The sequence below is a fragment of the Anastrepha ludens genome, chromosome 3 (assembly GCF_028408465.1).
Source record: "Anastrepha ludens isolate Willacy chromosome 3, idAnaLude1.1, whole genome shotgun sequence".
Taxonomy (NCBI): domain Eukaryota; kingdom Metazoa; phylum Arthropoda; class Insecta; order Diptera; family Tephritidae; genus Anastrepha; species Anastrepha ludens.
Window position 1 is genome coordinate 60289371 of NC_071499.1, and position 24064 is coordinate 60313434.

General features: G+C 34.8%; 1 protein-coding gene across 1 annotated transcript in view; it reads right to left on the reverse strand.

Annotated features, from left to right (window-relative positions):
• LOC128858062 (chitin deacetylase 1) overlaps positions 1-19081 on the reverse strand; it is a 145769-nt gene extending 126688 nt beyond the window's left edge. The window contains exon 1 of the mRNA XM_054093996.1: positions 18788-19081. Coding sequence (XP_053949971.1) covers positions 18788-18860 — 73 coding nt within the window. The 5' untranslated portion in view covers positions 18861-19081. The remainder of the gene's footprint in view (positions 1-18787) is intronic.
• Between the last annotated feature and the right edge of the window lie 4983 nt (positions 19082-24064).

Here is a 24064-nt window from a genome sequence, read left to right on the forward strand (position 1 = left end):
GACCAAATAGGGATTCCAAGTCAAGCCCAATTTTGCACTTTGTCGTAAATTTTCCCGAAAATTTGTGCATTTGTAGACTTCAGTATAATTAATATAAAAAAAAAAATTTAATAATTTTGATATTTATTCAATGCTGAAAGTTTGGGTAAACATTTTTAACGTGAAATATTTTCGGTTCTTTTCAACATTTGGGAGGTTGAATTAGTTTTAAAGGTGTTTTTCGAAGATTTGGGGCTTTATTGTGAAAAAACGGTACAAAATATTTTATTCGAAGTATTGGCCATCGCTAGCTACAATTTTCGCCCATCTTTCGGGCAATTTCCGGATGCCGTTTCTCCAAAATTCTGGCCGCTGCTTGGCTATCCATGACTCAACCCATATTTTGGTATCCTCGTACGAGGAGAACCGCTGGTCCGCCAAATCGAGACTCATATGCCGGAACAAATGATAATCGGAGGGAGCTATGCCTGGACTATACGGCGGGTGGGGTAACACTTCCCAGCCAAGCGTTCCAAGGTATTTTTTGACAGGTTGAGCAACATGCGGCCGAGCGTTGTCATGTTGCAAAATAACCTTGTCGTGCCTTTTTACCGTTTCCGGCCGTTTTTCTTTCAATGCCCGGCTTAAACGCATCAATTGCAGTCGGTAACGATCCCCCGTGATTGTTTCGCCCGGTTGGAGCAGCTCAAAATATACGACGCCGACCTGATCCCACCAAATGCAGAGCATGATTTTCTTGCCGTGAATATTCTGCTTGGCCGTCGACGTTGATGCGTGGCCGGGCAAACCCCATGATTTTTTACGTTTTGGGTTATCGTAGTGGATCCATTTTTCGTCGCCAGTCACCACCCGATGCAAAAAACCCTTCCGATTTTGTCGCTCGATCAGCAATTCGCACGTAAAAAGTCGCCGTTCGACGTCGCGCAGCTTCAACTCGTACGGGACCCAATGTCCTTGCTTTTGGATCATTCCCATCGCTTTTAGACGCTTGCAAACGGTTGATTTATCAACGCCCAATGATTCAGCAAGCTCTTCTTGGGTTTGGCACGAGTCCTCGTTTACCAATTCCCCCAATTCCGCGTCCTCGAACTTTTGGGCTGGCCAAGACGCTCCTTGTCTTCGGTGTGAAAATCACCACTTTTGAATCGTCGAAACCAGTACTCACATGTTGAAATCGACGGAGTATGGTCTGGGTAGGCCTCCTGCAGCAATTCACGGGCTTGGGCTGTATTTTTTTTCAAATTGAAGCAGAAAAGCAAAGCTTCCCGCAAATTGCGTTTCGACAGCACGAAAGTTGACATACTCGGAGCACGAAAACACTGCGTTGTTTATACTTCAGCGAAATGACAGATACTGATAAACAAAGCCTAGGGATGAGGCTTTGTCATGAATATATATTTAGTATTGCCAACGCGATAAAGTGATAAATAGCGCCATCTGTGTGTCACCTTTAAAACTAATTCAACCTCCATAAAAAATATATAAAATATTAAAAAAAAATTTTTGCTGTGTTTAAAAATCGCGAGCATAAAATGTTAGGTATAAATTTAAAGAAAAAATTCCTGGCTTTTATTTGGGCATAGTTAAAATAAGTGATGACAAAATTGGAAAATTAAAAAAAATGTTTACCAAAAAACTGGTTGGAAATAAAAATTTCAATCAAAAATCTTCAAATTTCACCCAAACAAATTTACAAAAAAAGATTTCGGAAAAACATTAAAATTTTGTTAAGAAAAATCTTTTTCAAAATTTTCTCCAATTTTCTAACAGAAAATATACAGGGTTGCCCATATTCGACGGACTCATGTGTTTTTTTTAAATCAAAGAGCTCTTCTATGGTCTTTGGCTTATTAATATAAATCTTTGATTTTAAATATCCCCACAAGAATAAGTCAGGTGGCGTTAAATCGGGCGAACGCGGTGGCCAGTCAAAATTGCCCTTTTTCGACATCAAACGACGAGGAAACAATTTCTTCAAAAAACCGATTGTGGTGCGAGCTGTGTGTGGTGGAGCACCGTCTTGTTGAAACCAGAACTGCCTCATACGCTTTCGACGAATAATTGGCATCACAAAAGTGGTTATCATGTTGCGATAACGCTCCTGATTGACGGTAACAGCTTGACCATCTTCATTTTCGAAGAAAAACGGCCCACTAATCGTTTTCGCACTAACGCCGCACCAAACAGTGACTTTTTCGTTGTAAAGAGGTACCTCTTGAATTTCGCGAAGATTTTCAGTGGCGTAAATAAGGCAATTTTGCTTGTCTACCGTCCCATGCAATAAGAAAAGGGCCTCATCGGACATGATGATTTTGTTCTTCTTCTTCTTCTTTTGACTTCTTTTGTTGAATGTAAATTTAAACAATTTTATCAATGATGAAGCAGCCAAACTACTTGTAACTGATGACCTCACGAGAAGATTAAAAAGGACGAAACCGCATGATCTCTTTTCATAAAATTTTGTCTTTACTTGAGATGTTTTAATTTAATTAAATATATGTAAATGAATTGCTTAGTTTTGTTGACTAGATTGCAATAGTAATAAAAAAAAAAAAAAAAAAAAAAAAAACAATTTGGGAGCGCTCGCGTGGCGTGTACTGTTCCATGGTAAAAGTCTGCTTGGACTGACGTTTCCAACGCGGTATGTCAATAAGCGATCTGACGTCTCTGTCTGTACAGGGTTGCCAGATGGGTCCCTGTACAGGCAACCCTGTAGAAGAAAATTTTTAATATAGTAAAAATCCCACTGGAAACAATTCCAAAACACTTTTTTAACAAAAAAAAAAAATATTCAAAAACAGATTTCGGAAAAATTAATCTTGTTCGAATTTTTTTCAAATTTTTTATTGGAAAATAGGAAAAAGAATTTAGTTATATATTAGATATTTAATATAAAAAAATCCCACAAGAAAAAAAGAAAAGAAAAAATTTCAAAACGCATTCAAAAAAAAAAAAAATTTAAAAAAAATAAAAGATTTTGGAAAATTTTAAATTATTTTAACAAAAGTCGAGTTCGAATGTGGTTTTTTATCAGAAAATATAGAAAAAATTTGAGAGGAAGCAATTGACACATACATTTTTACGAAAGATTTGTAAAAAATTACAAAAAAAAAAATCTGTGACAAAAAATTTAGAAAAAAAATTATTCAAAATTAAAAAAAAATTTCTTTATGGGGAAATACAGAAAAAATTCTGCATATGTTGAGTTAGGTAGACAGTCAATCAGAATCAAAGAAATTAACCGAATATTTTGTCGAATTTTGTTTTTAGTGGATAATACATAAATAAATGGACAACTATTTTTTTTGCTAAACAAATTGTTCGAAAAAGAATTTAAAACGTATTGTTTGCCGATTTTTTTTCCAACTTCTATTGGATGAGAGATAAAATCTACAGAAAAAATCGTACAGAAAAGAATTGAGAAATTAAGTTTTACATTGTTTTTTAATTAAAAGAAAAGCTCAGAAAAATTTAAAGAAAATTTAGAAGTTTTTCTCGGAAAATATAGAAAAAATCCTACAGAAAGCAACTGAAAAATAAATTTTTACGAAGAAATGCTTACAAATAGTTAAAAAAATTAATTTCAAGAAAATATATATGCATAAAAAAAATAAAAGTAAAATTGAAAACAATGAAAAAAATTGATTTCAAAATAAATAAAAAAATTTTTATAAATAAATTAATAATACCAAATTATTGCTTTGAGAGAGTAATTTAGAACAAATTTTGTTAACAAAAACTTGTTCGAATATTTTTCCCCCAATTTTTATCGGAAAATATGCAAAAAAGTCCCACGGAAAAGAATTGAAAAATATTTTTTTTACAAAAACGCTTATTACAGAAAAAATAGAAAAAGCTTTCACCAAACATATTTCGAAGACAAAAATTTTAAACAAATATCTCACTAACAAATTAATTAATTTTTTTGCAATTTCTTATCGGCAAATCCATAAAATTGTACAGAAAGCAATGCTAAAAAAATTGTGTGCTAAAAATGTATTGGAAATAAAAATTCAAAGCTGATTTTTTATCAAAAAAATTTTCCGAAGTGTCTTTTACATTTTTTTTTGAAAAAATGCAGAAAAAAAGCTTTACAACATTTTTTTTTCTTTTTTCTATGCAGTCAAACTTTTAGACTGGCTTATAATTTTAAGAAAATAGTCTTGCACAAAAAAAAAAAATAATATTGTAGTTTCGAGCCCCTTTGTTTCAACTAGCATTCAACATTTCATCTCCTCTCCATAATATATGCTGCTATATAATATATTTTGTTTTTGTTTTGCCGGGACAACTAGTAAGCGCAGCACTCGGACAGTAATTAAATCCATTGTACTACACTTTGACTCCCTTTTAATTTTCTTTAAATATACCCGATCTCCGAAGAAATCTGAATAGATCTTGTGGTGCCAAGGAGCCAAAGTGGTCGCTTCTAAAGGCATCAGTGCCAAAGACCTTAAGCTTGATTCGAGTGAAGGCGGGGCTGACGGACAGAAAGTGGTCCGGCGTCTCATTCTCCTCTTCACAAGCTGGGCAGAGTAGACTGTCTGAGATGTTTGTCTTTTCCATGTGCTTCGCCCACAGAAAGTGGCCCGTCATCAGTCCAACCAGCCGTCTGCTTAATGACAGAATGACTTGCAATAACCGGCCATGACAGATAACATCAGTTTAGTCCATCTGCAGCCTCTCTCCGCCTGCCAAGCTCGCTTGTGGACTGTAGTAACCCTTTTGCTAACCGTGGCCATTTGCTTTGTTGATGGCTGCAGAAGGGAGTGGCAAAACGAGCTCTGGGCCAAAGAAGTTGGCCTCAGAGCCCATCTTAGCTAAGGAGTCAGAGGTCTCGTTACCCGCGATACCTACGTGTCCCGGGACCCATGTTAGCATCAGGCTATTACGTCTACCGACATAGTTCAGCCTGGATTTACAGGACTTGACTACCCCTGATGTGGTTTGGGGGCTGTCTGAGGCCATGAGCGTAGTTTGGCTGACACATATAGATCTGCCTCTCCATCTGTTTTCCACAACAAAGTTTATTGCTTTTTGAACTGCATACACCTCCGCTTGAAACACAGATGCATTCATTCCAAGAGCAAACTGCAGTTTTGCGCTGCTTGATTCCACGTAGACCCCAGAGCCGGAGCTGTGCTCGGTCCTGAAGCCATCCGTGAAAATGCGGAAACAGTGTTTGCCAGGCTCATTTTCAGACTTTCACCACAACTGAGCCTCTGGCAGCACTACACTGTATCTCTTTTCAAGTACGACTCTTGATGGCGTGGAGTCAAGGGGCATGGAGAGAATCATGCGATCGAAGTCCATGTTTTCCCTGTTTTCCAATGCCGCACAGATGCCGTACCAGTTCCCATTGTGTTTCAACTTGCAGATGCCCTTCAAGGCCTCGCCTTGTGTGAAAGCATCAAGTGGTGGCAAACCAATCAGGGCATCTAATGCCGGGGTTGAAGTAGTCGGAAAAGCTCCGGTGCAACAGATGGCCACAGTGCGTTGTAGCCTCGATAAGGTCCTCCTGACTCCCACGAGAGAGAGTCTACTCATCCAGACCACTGATGCATAGGTGACTATATATTTAGTTGATCATCTGCACTACACTTCATGAAAATGTAAGCCATGCTGATTTAGGGCTGCACAGCTGGACGTGGTTTACAATATATATTTGAAACCCTTGTACCCGCACTCAATATTTGACAGAAAAGAAGATTATAATTAAAATTGCCAAAAAATTCGATATATGTTAAAAAGTAAATTTTTCAAAAAAATGGAATTAAAGTGGCTTTGCTTTATTTCCAAGTGGTAAATATTAAATTTGATGACCATCGCCAAAGCAGATACCAAATAGGAGTACTTTCCGAAATTTTACTTTTTTTACGGCTTCAAAAAGTTGTGCAGGATTGTGCGTGGATTCTGTTCAGAAACCAAAAAAAAAAAAATTGTTCAAAATAATTTGTTTACCTATCTTCGCTTTTTAAAGACTTAATGAACCGCAATTGCATTATTTATTATACGAGAAAAAATTACTTCGTTTTAGTGGCTTAGCAACACATATTGGGGGTTTGTTAGTAATGCCCAATAAAGACTCATCGCAAGCTTTTTTTCATATTTCCGCTTCTCTGCTCTCCTCTGCTCTTAAACTCGCAGCAGTTTTCCACGTTTTTATTAAAAATGATTTGGTATTATTTAGTAATGTGCATGTATACATACATATATGTATGTATGTGTGTATAAAAACCGAAATACTTCAGCGCTCACATTAAACAAAATACACATTTTTAAAAATTAATGTATTGATGTAACCCAAATGAATTTTTTACTTTTTTGCGCCATCCGCATTCATAATTTAATTTACACAATGGGAGTTGAGTGGCTTGATTTCATATTGACAGTTTTTGTGAAAAAACACAGAAAAAATATATATATAAGTCAACTAGCAAGTATGTAAAATGAGTTAATGTAGATGTACATTCAATGAATGTGTGAATATGTAAGGCAGTAGGCACACCACGCACAGCAGCCAAAGAAAACAAAAATATCAATAATTTTTACATAATCCTCAACTGAAAAAAAAGTAAAAGCAAAAAAAAAGTAAAAAAAAAATATATAAAAATAAGCTTTTAAATAAAGGCAAGACACAACAAGCACCAAAGAAAGTGGAAGCTGTGTGACTAGAAATTTAGCAGCAGCAGCAAAAGAGGAGTGGAAAAACGAATAAATTGGGTACGCCACCTGGGAGACGAAGCAAACTAGTTTCCAACGAAAGCAAAAGTAGTCGAGTCGAAAGATATAGAAACACAAAAAGAGGAACGCGTGCGCAAGCGCTCCAGTTGCTGTTGCCATTGGCAGCTTTGGCAGTGAATGCGCGTAGCAGCGCGACAAATGGGCGACACACCTATCCGAAACATACGAGTTCACACGCACATACAAGGTGCCTCTGACTAGCAGCTGTTATCGCAGCCTTCTAGCCAGTTTAAACATACATACATACACACACACACACACACACACACACACACACACATGTGAAATTGATTTTGGCTGCAATCTGGTTGGCATGGTTGCTTTTTTTAATCGTCAGCCTGATCTTGTGCGATTGTTAAAATCCTAAAATAGCACAAATCGAAGCGAAATGTCCGAACGATAAATAATATTTGTTGGTGAGAAATGTATTGCATAAGCGGAAGAGTAAGGAAACGAAATACGCAAGTGGTTTTTTGCTTGTTTTTTGCGTCAACAAAAGGTTAACATATGCACATATATGTATGTCTGTATGTCTGTACATCTGTGTGCATGCAGCTATGCATGCGTGCATGACACAACCGCAAGCCAAAGCATAAATAATTTTTATTGCTTTATTATCGCTTTGCCTTTCAACGGCGCGCTATGATTAATCGCATTTCAAGTTTGGCGTTGCCTGATTTGTGGCATGGCAATGCTTTATCGGTTGATTTCGTTTTTCGTGAGTGTAGTGTGCATTTTTCTGCATTTGCATGATGTGTCTGTTTTGTTATTGACCATGGCCGAAAATGAGAGAAAATGTTAAAACCCCATCCAATGCGTGATAAATTTATTTTATTTATTTTTTGCTGCTTCTTTACCCAGACACATTTCATTTCTCTTCGCAGCAGCACCTCATAAATTGACCATTGCTTTCATCTTCTTCTTCTGCTTCTTCCTCTTCTTCTTCTTCTAATTTGTATTCAGCACTTGCATGAGCTAATCTAGCTGACAAGCTTGCCATCATAATTAACCACTTGCCGTGCAAGCTTGTTTTTGTCCACACAATTGCTTTGCATAATTAACCGGTTCTGAGTAATTACCAGTTTGATTTTTTCCAACTTTAATCCTAGTTTCAATTTCTGCTCATCTGCAATAGCGACAATGTTTTTTTTCTTTTTCGTTGAAAATTAATTTGCATTACAGCTCTGCCAGCTATACACTTGATGTAGGCATTTTCTATTTGCCAATCAACACCGTATCCGCATCAGTTGAAGATTTGAAATATTTGCATTAATTTAGCTTTTTTCTCTTTAAAACTGGCCGATTAGCGAGACTGGCATTTTTTACCCGTAAAACTTGTTCCTTCATAGTCATTTGACATTCAGAATGAATTTGCTATTTCTTGCTGATATTTGTGGCAAATATTCGTATAACGGCTTTCAATTTGCACAATTTCGGCATACATTGAAGTTAAGCGTTTATGGAGGTCAGCTATTCAGTAGTAAAGTTAAAGGAATCTTTCGAACGTTCAAGCATTGCCGCTGTGTAAATTTTTTGTTATTGAATAGCTTGACATTTTCAGTATACATTTTGGTAGATTTTTTAAATTATAAAAACGTGTTCGATGATACAAAGTTGCTACTAAATCTACAAATCGCACAAAGATACTTGTCAAGTTCTTTCTCGCTGAGCTTCTACGCCATTTCATTCATGCAAAGTGGCGCACATTTAATCAGTCTATTGGAAGATTTATAGTTTTTGCAAATCGCGTCGTACGTCAATCATATTTGACATTTGTGAGCTAGGCAACTGGATTATACAAACAGACAACTGAGTGTGAAGTTCAAAATAAAGATTTCTGTCACTCAAAATCATTTTTTTGATTTAGTACAAAAGTTATTCAAAAAAAAAAAATGCACGATTATTTTTCCGCCTTGTGTAAAATATTTCTAGTCTTATATACAGACTCCCTTTATATTTATTTATATATATATAATTCGCGCGTACACCCGTTTTGGGTGTTTGGCCAAGCACCTCTTCTTATTGTGGTGTGCGTCTTCATGTTGTTCCATACAGACTCCCTTTAGGCACAATAAATGAGTTGTTTGCAAAAATAGGGTGAATCTTAAGTTTTCTCAAAAAATATTTACTTATTCAGCAATTTCTATTTTATCTCCTTCAAAGTACTCCCCCTCAGATATACCCATTGATCCAATGCTTAATTTAAACGAACTGCGCACGAGGGAATCGGTCCATATTTTTTCTTATATTGGTGGGCCAGACAGTCAATAAAGCATATTATTTATCCGTTTTGAAGCGTCTCTACGTCGCAAACGGCCGGACATGTGGGCAAACAATTCCTGGATTTTGCATGATGACAACGCGCCATCGCACCGAACCCTAATTGCGCTGGATTATTTGAGCAAACACCAAGTAAATACTATCGTGCAAACCGGATTCACCTGATATGGCCCCGTGCGACTTCTTTTTGTTTCCCAAGTAGAAGTTACCACTTCGTGGAGTGAGACTTCAGCCGATAGAGGAGATCAAAGAGAATGTGACGAAGGAGCTGAGGGCTATCCCTTCGTCGGCCTACCACGGGTGCATGGAGGACTGGGTTAAACGTTGCCTTATATGTGTTGCTTTAGACGGGTCATATTTTGAAGTAGATAAAATAAATTTGCCTGAAATTTAACTCCGTTTTGTTTTATTTAAATATTCCCGGTACTTTCTGATCATAGGGTAATACACTTGGGCCAGCAGAAAAGTGGCAGGGGGCCAAATCTGGTGGATACGGTGGCTGAGGCATGAAAACGGTATTGTTTCTGGCCAAATAATCTCTCGCAATCAAAAATGAGTGAGCAGGAGGATTACCATGATGCAAAAGCCACGCATTTTTTTCAACAATTCCGCTCGTTTTTTTCGTATTGCTTCACGCAAACGGCGTGTAACTTCAAGGAAATACTCCTTATTTCCGTACGATCTTGTGGTAAGAGCTCCTGATGCACTACGACATGGTAGTCGAAGAAAACAGTGAGCAAAACCTTGACATCTGATCGTACTTGATGTACTTCTTTGGTCTTGGTTCTTCTGGATTCTTCCATTGGGACGATTGGGCTTTGTCATTCGATGTCTTAACCATATGCCCTTGATTCGTCCCCAATTATGACTATTTTAAGCAAATCTGTATCACCGTTGACGTCATTAAACAATTCCTGAGCGATGCTTATCAGAAACTCAGCAATTTTTGAACGAAATTCGCTGCCACACGCTTTGTGCCCAAAATTTCTGAAAAGATTACATGGCATGAAATCCTCAGCAACTTCACTACTTGTGATTCGACAATTCTCCATAACAATTTTCTTCACTTTCTCAACATTTTCATCGGTTGTTGATGTGCTGGTGGGTCTAGAGCGAGCGTCGTTATTCACATCTTCTCGCCCTTCTGTGAAATGCTTGTACAACTTGTAAACATTTTTTTTGACTCAGAGTACTCTCACCGTATGCTGCTCTCAACATTTCATGTGGTTTTGAGCACTTAATTCCAGTTTTGTAAAATTCAATTCACACAAGAATTATAATTTTTCATTATCAGCGCAGAAATTCTTTATCAGAACCAATTCACTCCTTTACGCAAACTGGATGAGTTTGTCAACAAACAAAATTGTCGCGCCTGGGGGAAAGAAAACCCTCGAGTAATTTCAGAAAAATCATTACATCTCCTAAAATTTCCTGTTTGGTGTAGTTTTCAGGTTAGTGAAATAACTGGCTTGTTTTTCTGCAAAGGCTAAAATGAAATAACTGCCAATGGACATCGCTACAGACAACTGATTGCAGATTTTTTGTGACCTGAGCTTGAAGGAATAAATATAGACGATTTTTATTTTCAACTGGGTGGAGCTACAATACACACAATACGATTTCTTTATTGTGATCTAAATTTTCCGGTCGAAGAAATCCATGTAATAGTGCTATAAACTACTCCCACTATACTACTTTTTGTGTGATTTTCTGAAAAGTAAAGCCTTTGTAAATAAGCCAACAACTATTCCAGAGTTGAAGCACAACAACATAATCGAGATAGCTGAACTCAATGTGAAAAAATTTAAAATTTATATTCTCGTATGACAGCCAGTAGAGGTGCTCATGGTGGAGTTGTACTTTGAATAGAAATATGTAGTGAAACCTGAAAGGTCTTAGGCTGCTGCCTGAACTTGTTCTATGGTGAAAAAAATTAGATATTTAATTACATTTTGTTTTGCGGAATACTTAAAAGTACCCTATGCTTAATTAATAAAAAATTTAAGTTTAACTTTTAACATTTGCTGTTTATTTTGGAGGGTTTTAATGGACCCTATACAAAATACCTTTTTCTAATAGTGGTCGCCCTTCGGCAGGAATGATTGAATGTATTTGCCATGAAAAATCTCCTCAGAAAAAACCATTAGCCGCTTGGCAAGTTTATGCTTGCTGTCAAAGTAACATTTCGCACTAAATAAATTCTTTTGCTGTTTTTGGCTTGCTCCATTCAATTGTGAGTTACAGGGTGTTAACAATGGAAGTCAACAAAGAGAAAACTCGGTACATTTTACAGTTTTTCTTTGATAAAGGCGGAAAAGCAAGCCAAACCGCTGAAATTACGAATGGAGCTGGGCACCTGCAAGAGCTAATTGCGTGCAATTTTGGTTTTGTCGATTCCATTCAGACATTTTTGATGTTAAAGATGCACCTCGAACAGACAGGCTCGTCGTCGGAAATGTCGATTAAATCAAAGAAGCAATCGAAATTTACGGTCATGTTAGCAGCATCACACAAGAGTTAAAGATCGAGTAAAAAAAGTTTTAAACTATTTGCGCAAAGTTTTATTAAAAGAAAAGCTCACTATTTGGGTGCCACACCAATTAACACCAAAAAACATGATGGATCGAATTTCCACCTGCATAGCCTTGGGCAAACATAATGAATTCGGCCCATGTTTTAAACGGACGGTGAATGAAGATGACTATTGGGTCACGTATTGTATGAAAACGATCATGGTCAAAGTGACATGAAGCAGCTCAAACAGAGGCGAAACCAAGACCAACGGCCAGGAAGGTTTTCCTGTGTACTTGGTGAGACTTGAAGGAAATAATTTATTATAAGTTGCTTCCACATGGCCAAAAACTAAATTCAGATCTCTACTGCCAACAAGTGGACAGTTTGGTGCTAACGATTGACCAGAACCGACCAGAGTTGGCCAGCAGAAGAGGCGTTGTGCTCTGTTAGGACAGTGCAAGGCCAACTAGTCTGTAGTGCCTCGCCAAAAACTCCGAGAGCTTGGTTGGAAAGTTTAATATATTCGCCATACCTTCTGCTCAAATATGAACGAGACGTTATCAATAAAACGGTCCGCGGATGACATATGGCAAAAATAATTTTTTTGTTTTTTGGTGGGACTGTTATAAGCTTACATGGCAAATTTCAGCGTGATATGTCACATAGTTTGTTTTCTGTGCTACTGTAAACAAGGCAAGCTCGAGTGTGTTCTTCGAATTCTCTTTTATGACTTCAATTGTCTCAAAATGTTTTCCACGGAGCGGCAACTTGAGCTTGGGAAACAGGAAAAAGTCACATGGAGCCATATCAGGCGAATACGGTGCTTGCGGAACGATATTAACATTATTTTGGTTCAAATAATCGCGAACAAGACGTGATGTGTGAGCTGGTGCATTATCGTGATGCAAGAACCATGACTTGTTGTCCCACAATTCCTTCCTTTTAAGACGAATGTTCTCGCGCAAACGCTTTAAAACGTCTAAATAATATTCAGCGTTAACCGATTTAGCGATTTGTGTGATTTTCAAGCACAATTTCCTTTACTTTTCCGATGTTTTCGTCGTTTACTGATGTTGCTGGACGACGTTCATGAGGCAAGTTTTCAACCGATGTAAGGCCCTCTTTGAACGATTTGTACAACTGGAAAACACGTGCACGCGATAGAGCAGAGTCCCAATAGGTTGTTTGCAACATTTTTAAGGCGTCTAAGCCGAAATTTTGTTGGAATAACAAAATTTCAAACAAATTCTTTGTTGAACTTGAATTTCCATCGTTAAATTCGAAGAACACACTCGAGCTAGGACAGAAAACAAACTATGTGCCATATCACGCTGAAATTTGCCATGTAAGCTTATAACAGTCCTACCAAAAAACAAAAAATTTATTTTTGCCATATGTCATACGCGGACCGTTTTATTGATAACGTCTCGTTCATATTTGAGCAGAAGGTATAGTCCGGACCTGCACCAAGCGATTACCACCTTTTTCACTTAGATTTCCTGAATGATAAGAAATTTGTATCTAGAGAAGATTATGAAAATCGATGACTAGAGTTTTTCGCCAATAAAGGCCAAGCCTTTTTAAATGGCAACAAATTATACAACAAAACGATGCAAATTTGACCCAAATCGGACAGTCCGAAACTCAGCTTTTATTTTAAAATAGTTGCAACATGTCATAAAATTAGTCACTGGCAACATTGAAAGCCGTTTAAGTGTAATTTTCTCAATGGGGCAGGATTTCAAAATACTATACTACAATATAATTTGCACATACACACAATCGCATTTATGTATCATGAATCACCAAGGACGTCGGGTAATGCAAATGCCGAGACGGTCAACCAACAGACAGACATTCAGCTAAGTATGTAACAAATATAGTGGCATATTTACTTTAATTCTGGTTTACTTTGAGGAAATGTCATGAGGTGATTAGCCACACTATTGACAGTAAAAATAAATAACGAGAAATAAGTGTCAAACGCAAAGCAAAGGAAAATCGAAAAAAAAGTATAAATAAATATGTGGCAATATGCAAATAAGCGAAGTGTACACCAGCAGCTAAAGCGATACACGGATGTTGATATTTGAGTAAGTGTACACACGCGCACTGATAGATAGACACATCCGCACATATATGCACATCATATAAATAGCTAATAATGGCTCAATACATATTTACACGATACGCGGACAACAGGGGCTTGCTTTGATAAGAGAAAAACACAATAAAATCAAATGTATATAAATCGGTAATGTACTCGTAAGTGCAGACTACGAACGCAAAAGTATTACCAAATTCCATTGAGTCAGTGAAAAAAGCACCAGTGTGGCACACAGACAAAACACATAATATATATATGTACATACATATGCAATAAAAGTTGTAAGAAGAAACAAAGGTGGCAACAATATGATGACGACAAATACATAAAGAAATAACTAAAAGAAAATCAAGAAATACCAGTCACACAAGACATTGACGACAACAACAAAGACTTAAGTTCCGTTCGCCTGCTCTTTGCTAGCCCCTACCGCTTGACAGCTTAGCAACGGCATCGGAGGTGCTGGTGGTAGCCTCAGAGCCGCCACATGTTCAGTGCTTTTGAAAATGGGGGGGAAAATGTTGCCGACAATCAGCGGCGATGGAAAGAGAAACAAAACAAAATAGTGAGGAAAAATTGTGAAAAAAACGCAACGTAGACAATTTATTGCATTCCATGTATGCGGAACTCGTGCAATACGTCATACACTGGTTTTAATACTAAATACGATTTTAGGCTTTATTTGTGATTTTTGTTATATTTTAGTGTATTTAATTTAAATTTTTTCTAATTTTCTTTTAAGCATTTCACTTTACTTTTATTTTATATTATCTTGTGCTCTTTAATGTTGTTTTTTCGTATTTTATTTTATATACATATTTTAGTTTAATTTAATTTTTTGATTCCGATTTTTATTTTTTTATTATAATTTATTATATTTTTTAAATTTATTTTATTTCAATTAAATTTTTTTTTATAATTTATTTTCTTTGGTTTTATTATAATTTTTTTTATTAAATTTCGTTTTTATTTGTATCTTATTTCTATCTTATTTTATTTTAATAATTTTTTTCTTTTTACTCTATAGGTCAGTCCATAAGTTTGTGCGTATTTTACCCATAATTTCACTTTTGTACGATTTTTGCATACAAAAAATTATACGCGGAATACAACATAACTATTTATATTTTCTTTGAATTCAATGAATTCAAAAAGGGGGTTTTAATCGCGGACAGAAGCACGTGTTGTTAAAAAATAAAATGAAATCTTCGAACGCGTATAAGAGGCATTTTGTATTTTTTCAATAAAAGTGGTAAAAACGCAACAACTGCTGCTGCAGAAATAAACACTGTTCACGGAGAGGATACCGTGAGTGTAAGGACTGCACAAAAGTGGTTTTCAAAATTCCGAAGTGGTAACTGCGACGTGGAGGATGCCCCGCGCGCTGGTCGTCCTGAAGTCTTTAACTCCGACGCTTTGCTCGAACTCGTGGAAGCTGAGCCAAATTTGACAGTCGATATGATAGCTCAGAGGTTAAGTTCATCGCATGGAACAGTTCACAGGCACCTGCTTCAGTTGGGAAAGGTTTCAAAGCTGGGGAAATGGGTTCCGCATAGACTTTCCGTCGCCAACCTTCAGCAGAGAGTGAGTGTGTGTTCTCCGCTGCTGCAACGGCTTGAAGATGAAAGTTTTTTTAACCGTATCGTTACTGGTGATGAAAAATGGATCCTTTACAATAATTCTGTTCGCAAACGCCAATGGTTAAATAAAGATGAAACACCAAAACCGACCCCTAGAGATGGCCTTCACCCCAAGAAGATTCTCCTGTCTATTTGATGGGATATGACCGGTATTGTTTATTATGAACTTCTGGAACCAAACCAGACGATAACTGCTGATTATTGATCCCATCAGCTATCAAACCTGAATGAGGCACTTAACCGAAATCGACCGTCTTTAGTGAATAGACGCAAAGTTTTGTTTCACCACGACAATGCAAGGCCTCATACCGCACGGCAAACATTAGGCAAGCTGAAAGAGCTCGGATGGGAGCTAATGCCTCATCCACCATACTCTCCCGATATTGCACCTTTTGATTATCACCTTTTCGGTGGACTTCAATCCCATATGAGTAACAAGAACTACTACTCAAAAGAAGCTATAAAGAGGGATATCGAAGCGTATTTTGGCTCCAAGGACAATCAATTTTTTGAACAGGGAATTAAAAATTTGCCTAAACGTTGGGAAGACATTGTTAATAATGAAGGAAAATATATTATTGATTACGAGTAATAATTACTTTAAACATCTTTTTTATTAATTTTAAAACCACCTTTAAAAAACGCACGAACTTATGGACTGACCGATATTTTTGGCAATTAAAAAAAATATTTCATTTGTTTTACTTTTCCGATTTCATTTGTTTTACTTCTTATTTATGCTTCATGTAATTGCTTTTATTGTTTTTGTAAAAGTTGTGTTTATTATAATTTATTCTATTTGATTTTTTTATTTCAGTTCAGTTTAATCCAATTTTTTTTATAATTTATTTTATTTAATTTTGTTTTGTTTAACTTGTTTTAATTTGGTTGGTTGGTTTAAGGGTGACCCCGCATCGGAGTGCCACATAGACCGCAAGTTGGGTCCGTTGTGTTGCCCTAGAGCTCATTATTTTATATGATTTCCCCACCTAACCGAAATTTTAATTATAGATTTTGGTCCAAAATATTAATTCGTTTCGAAAATTTAATGAGAAATTCGATTTTCAGGTCCGAGAGTACTGAAAGATTGTCAATTGTTGGAGAGCCTAGAAGAGCGAGTCGACTTCTGGCTTCTTGTTTTAATTTAATTTTGTTTTTATTTGTATTTATATTTTTTTATTTATTGTGTTCTATTGTTTGTAATTAAAAAAACATTCTTTAGTTGGACTTATTTGTTTTCATTTATATTTATATTTAATGTTATTGTATTTATCTTACTCTATTTTGTTTTTTTGTATTTTTTTTGGTTTGGTTCTAAATCTGTATGTGTTGAGTTTCGTTTTTACTTAAATTTAAATTTATATTTTATTTCTTTTTGATTTAGTATTGCTTGTAATGTTTTTTGCTTTTTCGTAATTCGTTCTGTTGTACTTTATTTTCTTTTCATTTTATTTTATTTGAATTTATTTTAGTTTATTTGAAATTCTAGTTTTTTTTTTATTTGTAACGTGAAAAAAATTTTTATTTTATTTGAATTTATTTTAGTTTATTTTGTTTCTATTTTTTTATTTGCAACTCAAAAAATTTTTGATTTTATTTGAATTTATTGTACTTTATTTTTATTTCTATGTTTTTTTTGTATTTGTAACTTAAAAAATTTTAATTTTTATGAATTTGTGTATATAATTTTTGTTTTTACTTATTGGTATTTTTTACCACTTAATTTAGTTTTGTTTTATTTTATTTTCATTTTAATTCGATTTAATTTTCTGATGTAATTTTCCGTATTATTGTTCAGTCAGCTCAATTCCGAAAACTGAGTAATTAGAGGGCTTATAATATAGTATATTTTAAATCATTTTATTTTGTTGTATTTATTTTGTTTTATTTTCGTGTTATTTTGTTTCTATTTTAATTAATTTTTTTGGTTCTGTTTGTTTTATGGCTTTTTTATATAATTAATGTTTTATTTTGATTTTATTTCATAATAATATTTTTATTTTTATATTTTTTTGCAATTGAAAAGTAACTTTGACATTTTGATTTTATTTATTTTCTTTTTGTTATTATTTTATTTTGTTGCATTTTATTTGATTATTTTTCCTATTTGGATTCCGTGAGCTCGAAAACTAAATATTTGATGGCCATTCACACATTTTAAATCATATTTTATTTTACTTCATATAATTTTTTATTATTTGGATTCATTTCATTTTGATTACTTTCATTTTATTTAATGTGATTTTTGTCTCTATTTTTAATTTTATTTTATTTTGTTTTGATATATTTTCGTATTTGATTTTTTTTATATAATTTCTTTACTATTTTTTTTTTTTTGCTATTTTATATTTATTTTTTTGTATTTATTATTACTATTCATGTTCACTTTATTACTGTTTTATTTTAGTTTATTTTTAATTTCCATTTTTTGTATTTTGATTTGGTTGAGTTTCTAAACTGTTTTATTTTGCTTTTGCCTTTAGTTAATACTATTTTATACTCTGGGTCCAATGTGAGGTTAAAACTAAATATTTGGAGGTTATTAAAAGAGTTTAAGGCATATTTTACTTTGTTTTAATTTTTGTTTTTATTCATATATTATTTTAGTCATATATTTTTGTATTTTGGTTTTTTGTTAGTTTTTAAATGAATGAAATTCATTTTAATTTCTTTTACTTCGGGTTATTTTTAACTTTTATTTTAGTCTTTTTTTTTCTTAAAGTGGTTTTTGCATTTGGGTAAATCGATTTGTTTGCCTTTTTAGATTTTTTATTTTGTGTTTGCTTTTATTTAATATTATGTGAAATATTTTATTGGCATTTTACTTTTCGCATTTTTATTCCGTGAGCTCAAGGCCGAAGGTACATAGTTGGAGGTTATTAAAGAAGATATTTTATTTTAATTCTTCTTTTTATTTAATTTCGGTTTTTGTTTTTATTTTATTTGCGTTTAAGTTTATTTTATTTGAGCTTAATCCATCTCGGCTATTGCCGGAGATTACACATCCCGGATACAATTTTCAAGGGATTGTGCTCTGGTGGAGCGTAGTCCAAGTTCTACGCCCATGCGATTACTATTGCTTAAATATTTAAAAATCTACGAACTATTGCACATGTGTCCAGTAAGGTCGACTTCTGCATGTCTTCTAAGAGGTGTTGGCGGTCATACTTCTTCAAGTTTTTTATTAAATGCTTAGGCACTAATCCAGTGGACGATATAGTTATTGGAATTATATTCACTTCCCTCGCTTTGTACATCTGTTTCAGTTCTATGGCCAAAGCTGCATACTTCGATACTTATTTTATTTTATTTTATTTTATTTATTTTATTTTCATTTTATTAATTTTTAAAGTATATATTATATTCTTTATTTTTTTTTTGTTATTGTATTTTCTTTATTTTTTGTACTTTTTTAAATTTTTATCTGTTTTACTTTTACTACGTACATTATATAAAATGTTGAAACACAAGCTACGCTTCTGCTCTCGGCTTTCCAGCTTACCTTTTCCAACGGTAAAAAATGTTAGCAAACAACTTAATGCCAGGGCCAAATCGAGTGAACGTCGTCCATACATTTTGCTGCAGTAATTTTGTTTTTTTTCTACTACACTTGGTAATATTTTTTGTTTAGTATATTTTAACAACCGCCTAAATGCGATTGAAATGAATTTAATGAAACTATGTTTGTAGTCCTCCCTCTTCTTCCTCTTGACTGACTGCCTCAACCGTTACCACAACGACGATATAGTTCGGACAAATGTAAACCGTCAACTGATCGCGATTGTCTTCGTAGAAATTGCAAGAAGCAACTGAAGAAATTCATTAGTTAAGCTTTCCTAAAGCTTGAGCGCCGCTCATTCCCACTCAATTCACTTTCAAGCCATTTGCGCTTAACGTGGCCTAAAGCCACCGGCGAACGAACAGGTTAGACAGTTTCTACGATTTCGTCGAAAGAGTGGCGTACTCAGGCCATGTGTCTGCGCATGCCGGTAAATAAGTATGGCGCGAATGCGCTTTGGAATATATTCAAGTCAGTCAGTTGTTTGTGGCCACAACGTGCGTCAAACGCTTTTAACAGGTTGTATGGAGTTGTGTTGTTTTCTTCTTATTTGCTGAATATTTTTCTTGTTTCATTTCTTTGGCTTATCGTGACTTTTTATTTGCCCTTCCTGCATTTTATTGGCATTTGAGTGGGGCGTGTGTTTGAGTTATGAATATTTTATAAAGGCTTGTGAATACCAACGAGCGGCGATAGGTATCTAGTCAATTTTAATATCACGGCAAGTTGGGTGTGTGAACAAATAGTTTTCGGTTAAATAACACTATTAGATAAAAATAAAAATCTATATTGTACATACACACATGAGCACATATAAGTTTGCATAGGTATAAGAACAAAATATTTTCACTTGAAAATATTACTGAGCTCACCACGCGAATTTAAATGCACAGCACATAGGAGTATCGCTTTGGCCATGGCTTTTATTAAATTTAAGGTGCAATGACACTTGAAAATTTTATTTCTCATTTATTTATTTATATATATTTACTCTATTAGTGCAACAAGACATGAAGTCTTTTTATTGTGCAATGATTCACACATTTAACTTAACTGGAAACTATAAAAGGCTGAAAAAGAAAAGTAAAGGAACACAGAGGAAAATAAATAGAAAACTGCTGTTCAGAGATATTTGCAACTCCCTTTTAAATGACCTTGTAGATTGTATATTTTCGGTTGAAGTCGAAAAAAAATTCAAAGTCTGGCAGTACAAACAAAGAACAATTTAGAGGCCGTTAAACTTGACAAAAGTTAGTTCCTAGAAAAGTTAGCCGCCAGTTATGACTGTTTTAAATAGGAACAAAGATACCAAAATTGAGATGATTCTCCAAGCTAAAAGTTGGAATGTTTTTAGTTTAGAATGAAATATGATCAAACTTCTTTATACAACAAATGAAGCTAGTAGCATTACTTAAAGGAAGACTCACAGCTTAGATTACCAAACACCACTTAAAAATAAGAAACATGTGCACGATGACCGATTTGACTGACTTTAATGGTGTAGTTGACGATAGGCAAAAACAGGTGTGCCAAAAGTTTCTAACTGTATGTAGTTCAACGCAAATAAAACAGAGAATTCGAAGATTATGGTCCGATACAGCTCCGGTTTAAGGCATGTTGACCTACTGATAGGAGAGTAAGCATTCAAGAGTGTACAACAATTTACCTATCCGGGTATCAAAATATCAGCCAATAAGGATACATCATTGACAATAAATGATAGAGTTTGAGCAGCAAGTAAGTCTTGATTTTTAATTTCAAGCTGCTTAAGTCAAAATTATTACATCGCTATCAAAAGTTAAGGATATATAAAACCTTGATCCGTCTCATGCTTACCTATGGTTGTGAACTATTGGCAGAAAACGAAACTGTGATAAGATTTATAAAATCTCAGAGGATAAGATGTATCGGACACGTGTTTAGAATGCCCAAGGAGAGAACAACTCAAAAGGCAGTTGAATTACGCTCTGATGGAGGCCGAGGAAGAGGACGCCCCAGAAAGAGATGGAATAAAGACGTGTAAGTTGGCATTGAAAAGCTAAACGTGTAGCGGTGGAAAGAGACAAATGGCGCAAGGTTGTGAATGAAGCAATGGTTCACCAAGGACTGGGCTGCTAAAAAGAAGAGAAAGAAATGCATACAGATACCAGCAAAAACGGTTAGCGAACAGTTCTGCTACAAAAACGCTCCCACAATGGGCATCGAGCAAAATTTTAGTCGATCGACGGTTTGGCATTGCTGGATAATTAAGGGGTTAGGGGTAGTCAGAATTTTCAAAAAATTATTTTTTTTTATATTGCCTTAAAGTATAATATCTTAGAAATATTGTGTTAAAATTTGAAGTGAATCCAACAAATACTTTTCGAGTTATTCAAAGGGCGCTCCGGAATTGCTAGCAAGACTTTAAATGTGTTTTGCTCAAAACTATGTTTTTTGAACTGGTGATCACTCTAACTTAAAAACCGCTTGGTAGATTTCAATAAAATTTATACTGCTTTTGAAAAACATAAAAAACTCGTGCCTGATCGAAGGGATATTTTTTTTCAAAAATTTCGATTATTTTTTAAACAAATAATTGTCAGTTTTTTTCTCGAAGCTCTGAAAAATATTTCCTGAGGCGACCATATCGTTAATTTTGAAAAAAAGCTTCGGTCAGACAAAAGATGATCTATTAATAAAACTAATTTCTCTTCTCCGATTGATTTTAGATGAATCTCCAAGCACGTGTGAAGATCACCGCAAGGGACTTCTGGAGAAACGGGTTCCGCACAAACTGCGATAACTTTTACAATTATTATTTTCTTTTTAAACTTTGCTAAACTCAAGTCGTAACATGATGTATTGATGCTATATTTCTATTTTTGTAAAATTAAACGACTGACTACCAAAAAAAAAAAAATTATTAAAAATCATAATTTTTTCGGGCCTCTGATTATCTCTAACCCTTTAAATCTTTGGGCTGCGTTTGCATGGCACAGATGACACAAAAAACATATTTCAGGATGTGTTGAAAATACAAAAAATCTTTCCACTAGTATATGTATAATGAAAAAGTTTTAATTGAATTTAGAATAACCCAACTCCACAATGAGTCGTAAATCCATGCAGATTACGCAATTATGGTTTGCATACCAGCAATACAATGAGCTGCATACTAAATTAAAAAAATGACGCGCCATAAAGATGTTTTAAAAGACCCAACAATAAGAAGAAAGCAATTCGAAAATGAGATGTCCCCGCTCAAGCTAAACTAATTGAATTCGCTAGAAAAAAAAAATACAAAAAAAAGCTTCAAAAATAATATAAAAGAAATAACAGTATGTACGTATGTATCATATTTAGAACTAAAAAATTATAAAATAGAGTTAAGTCAAGATATGGACAGTAGGGTAGCCGTTATCTCTCTCAGCTCTCTAATCTAAAGTTGATGTTATTAGCGACTTTTTTTGATGTATTGGCACTAAATCGCTGTTTTGATACCAAGTTGGTATGGAGACTCCAACAGGCAGCTTTAGCGACTAAGCATATCAATTTTCAATAAAGAGTGCTTCACAACTCTCTCGTTGCAATTTGGTATTAATATTTTGATAATTTATTGCTTCGTATTTAGTTTTAATACTTTTTTATGAACGTATAGTCCATTTCACTATAAAAGCCATATCGAAACAAGGTTGATACTTTGTGAAAATACAAAAAAAATGTACCAAATTTTCATCGAAATTTCATACTTTTTAATCGGTATTCTTAGAAAAGTTTCAAGTATGAGGAGAGTCATAGTCCTGCTCGAAATGCTCGAAATTTTTCTTATATGGAAGAAAACGCCAAATACTGTCAGTAAAAGAAAATCAAAGCGATTTTTCAGCTACTCAGACTTGAAAACTGTGCGACTAATTTTGCAGAAGCAGCCACCGTAGCTGAGGTAGGTTCGAACGTGACTAGCATTCGGAAGGGCGAGATGTGAAACATCCAAATCATAAAAACAGGTGTTCCTAATAGTGATCGCTCCTCGGCAGACAATAGCAAACCTCTGAGTGGATTTCTGCCATGAAAAAATTCCTCATAGAAAAATCGTCTGCCATTCGAAGGTGGCGTAAAATTGTAGGTCTCTCCATTTGTTGAAAAACATCAGGACGTACGCCACAAACGAGTGTGAATTTATATTTCATTTATTTTGTTCCTTCTTGTAACGTCTATGGGTGTTTCTATATATTTGCATTCAAAAGTTATGTGGGTGATGAGATTTTGAAGTGCCACAGCTAAAATATCTAAGAAAAATTTGTTTATTATAAAAGTTTTAACGCCTCAGAACTGCATTTCGATTCAGGCCTGCAGCATATTTTTAAATAAAGGGTTTTCCAATGAGAGGTGTTATTTTGATATTCAAAGAAAAATGCTATTTTTTAATACAAATGATCGGATTTTTATTTCATTTTAAAGAGGAAGGTATGCCGTTAATAGTGGAAAATAACCTCAGACAAATGACCACCACGACCACGCTTGCAGGTCAATATTTTTTTCATGAAATTCTCCGTAACCGAATTGCAAAGTGGCTGCCCTATGCCCTCGATAGCCTCACGAATACCATCTTTGAGGTCTTCAATCGACCCTGGGCTGTTGGCGTATACCTTCTCTTTCACGTGGTCTCAAAGAAAAAAGTCACAAGGTGTTAAATCACAAGATCCCGGTGGCCAATTGTGATCACCTCTTCGAGAGATAACACGGTCGGGAAACTTTTCCCGTAAAAGATCAATGGTTTCGTTGCTTGTGTGGCACGTAGCGCCGTCGTGTTGAAGATAGACGTTGTCTGGATCAATACCATCCAATTCCGGCCATAAAAAATCGTTAATCATCTCTCGATAGCGCAATCCTATTCAAAATAACACTTATTATTGGAACACCTTATATTGAAGTGAATTTTTTTGTAAACAAATAATATTCTGTAAAATATGAACAACAATTTTATGATGCGTTCGAGAAAATTTTTATATTTTTCTTTTTTTTTAACTTGTAAATAACTAAATTTTAGTAGAAACCTCATTGAAACAAGAAAATGTGATAAACTAAAGCCTTTCAAAAATTTCGGTAATGTTTATTTTTATTTAACTTGACTTTAAAAACAAAGACCCAGCCTAATATTAAAATACATTATTGGTTAAAGGAACACCATCTGATTTCTGAGGAAACCCTAAAATTGTATATAAAATGTGTGAGCTAGAGAAA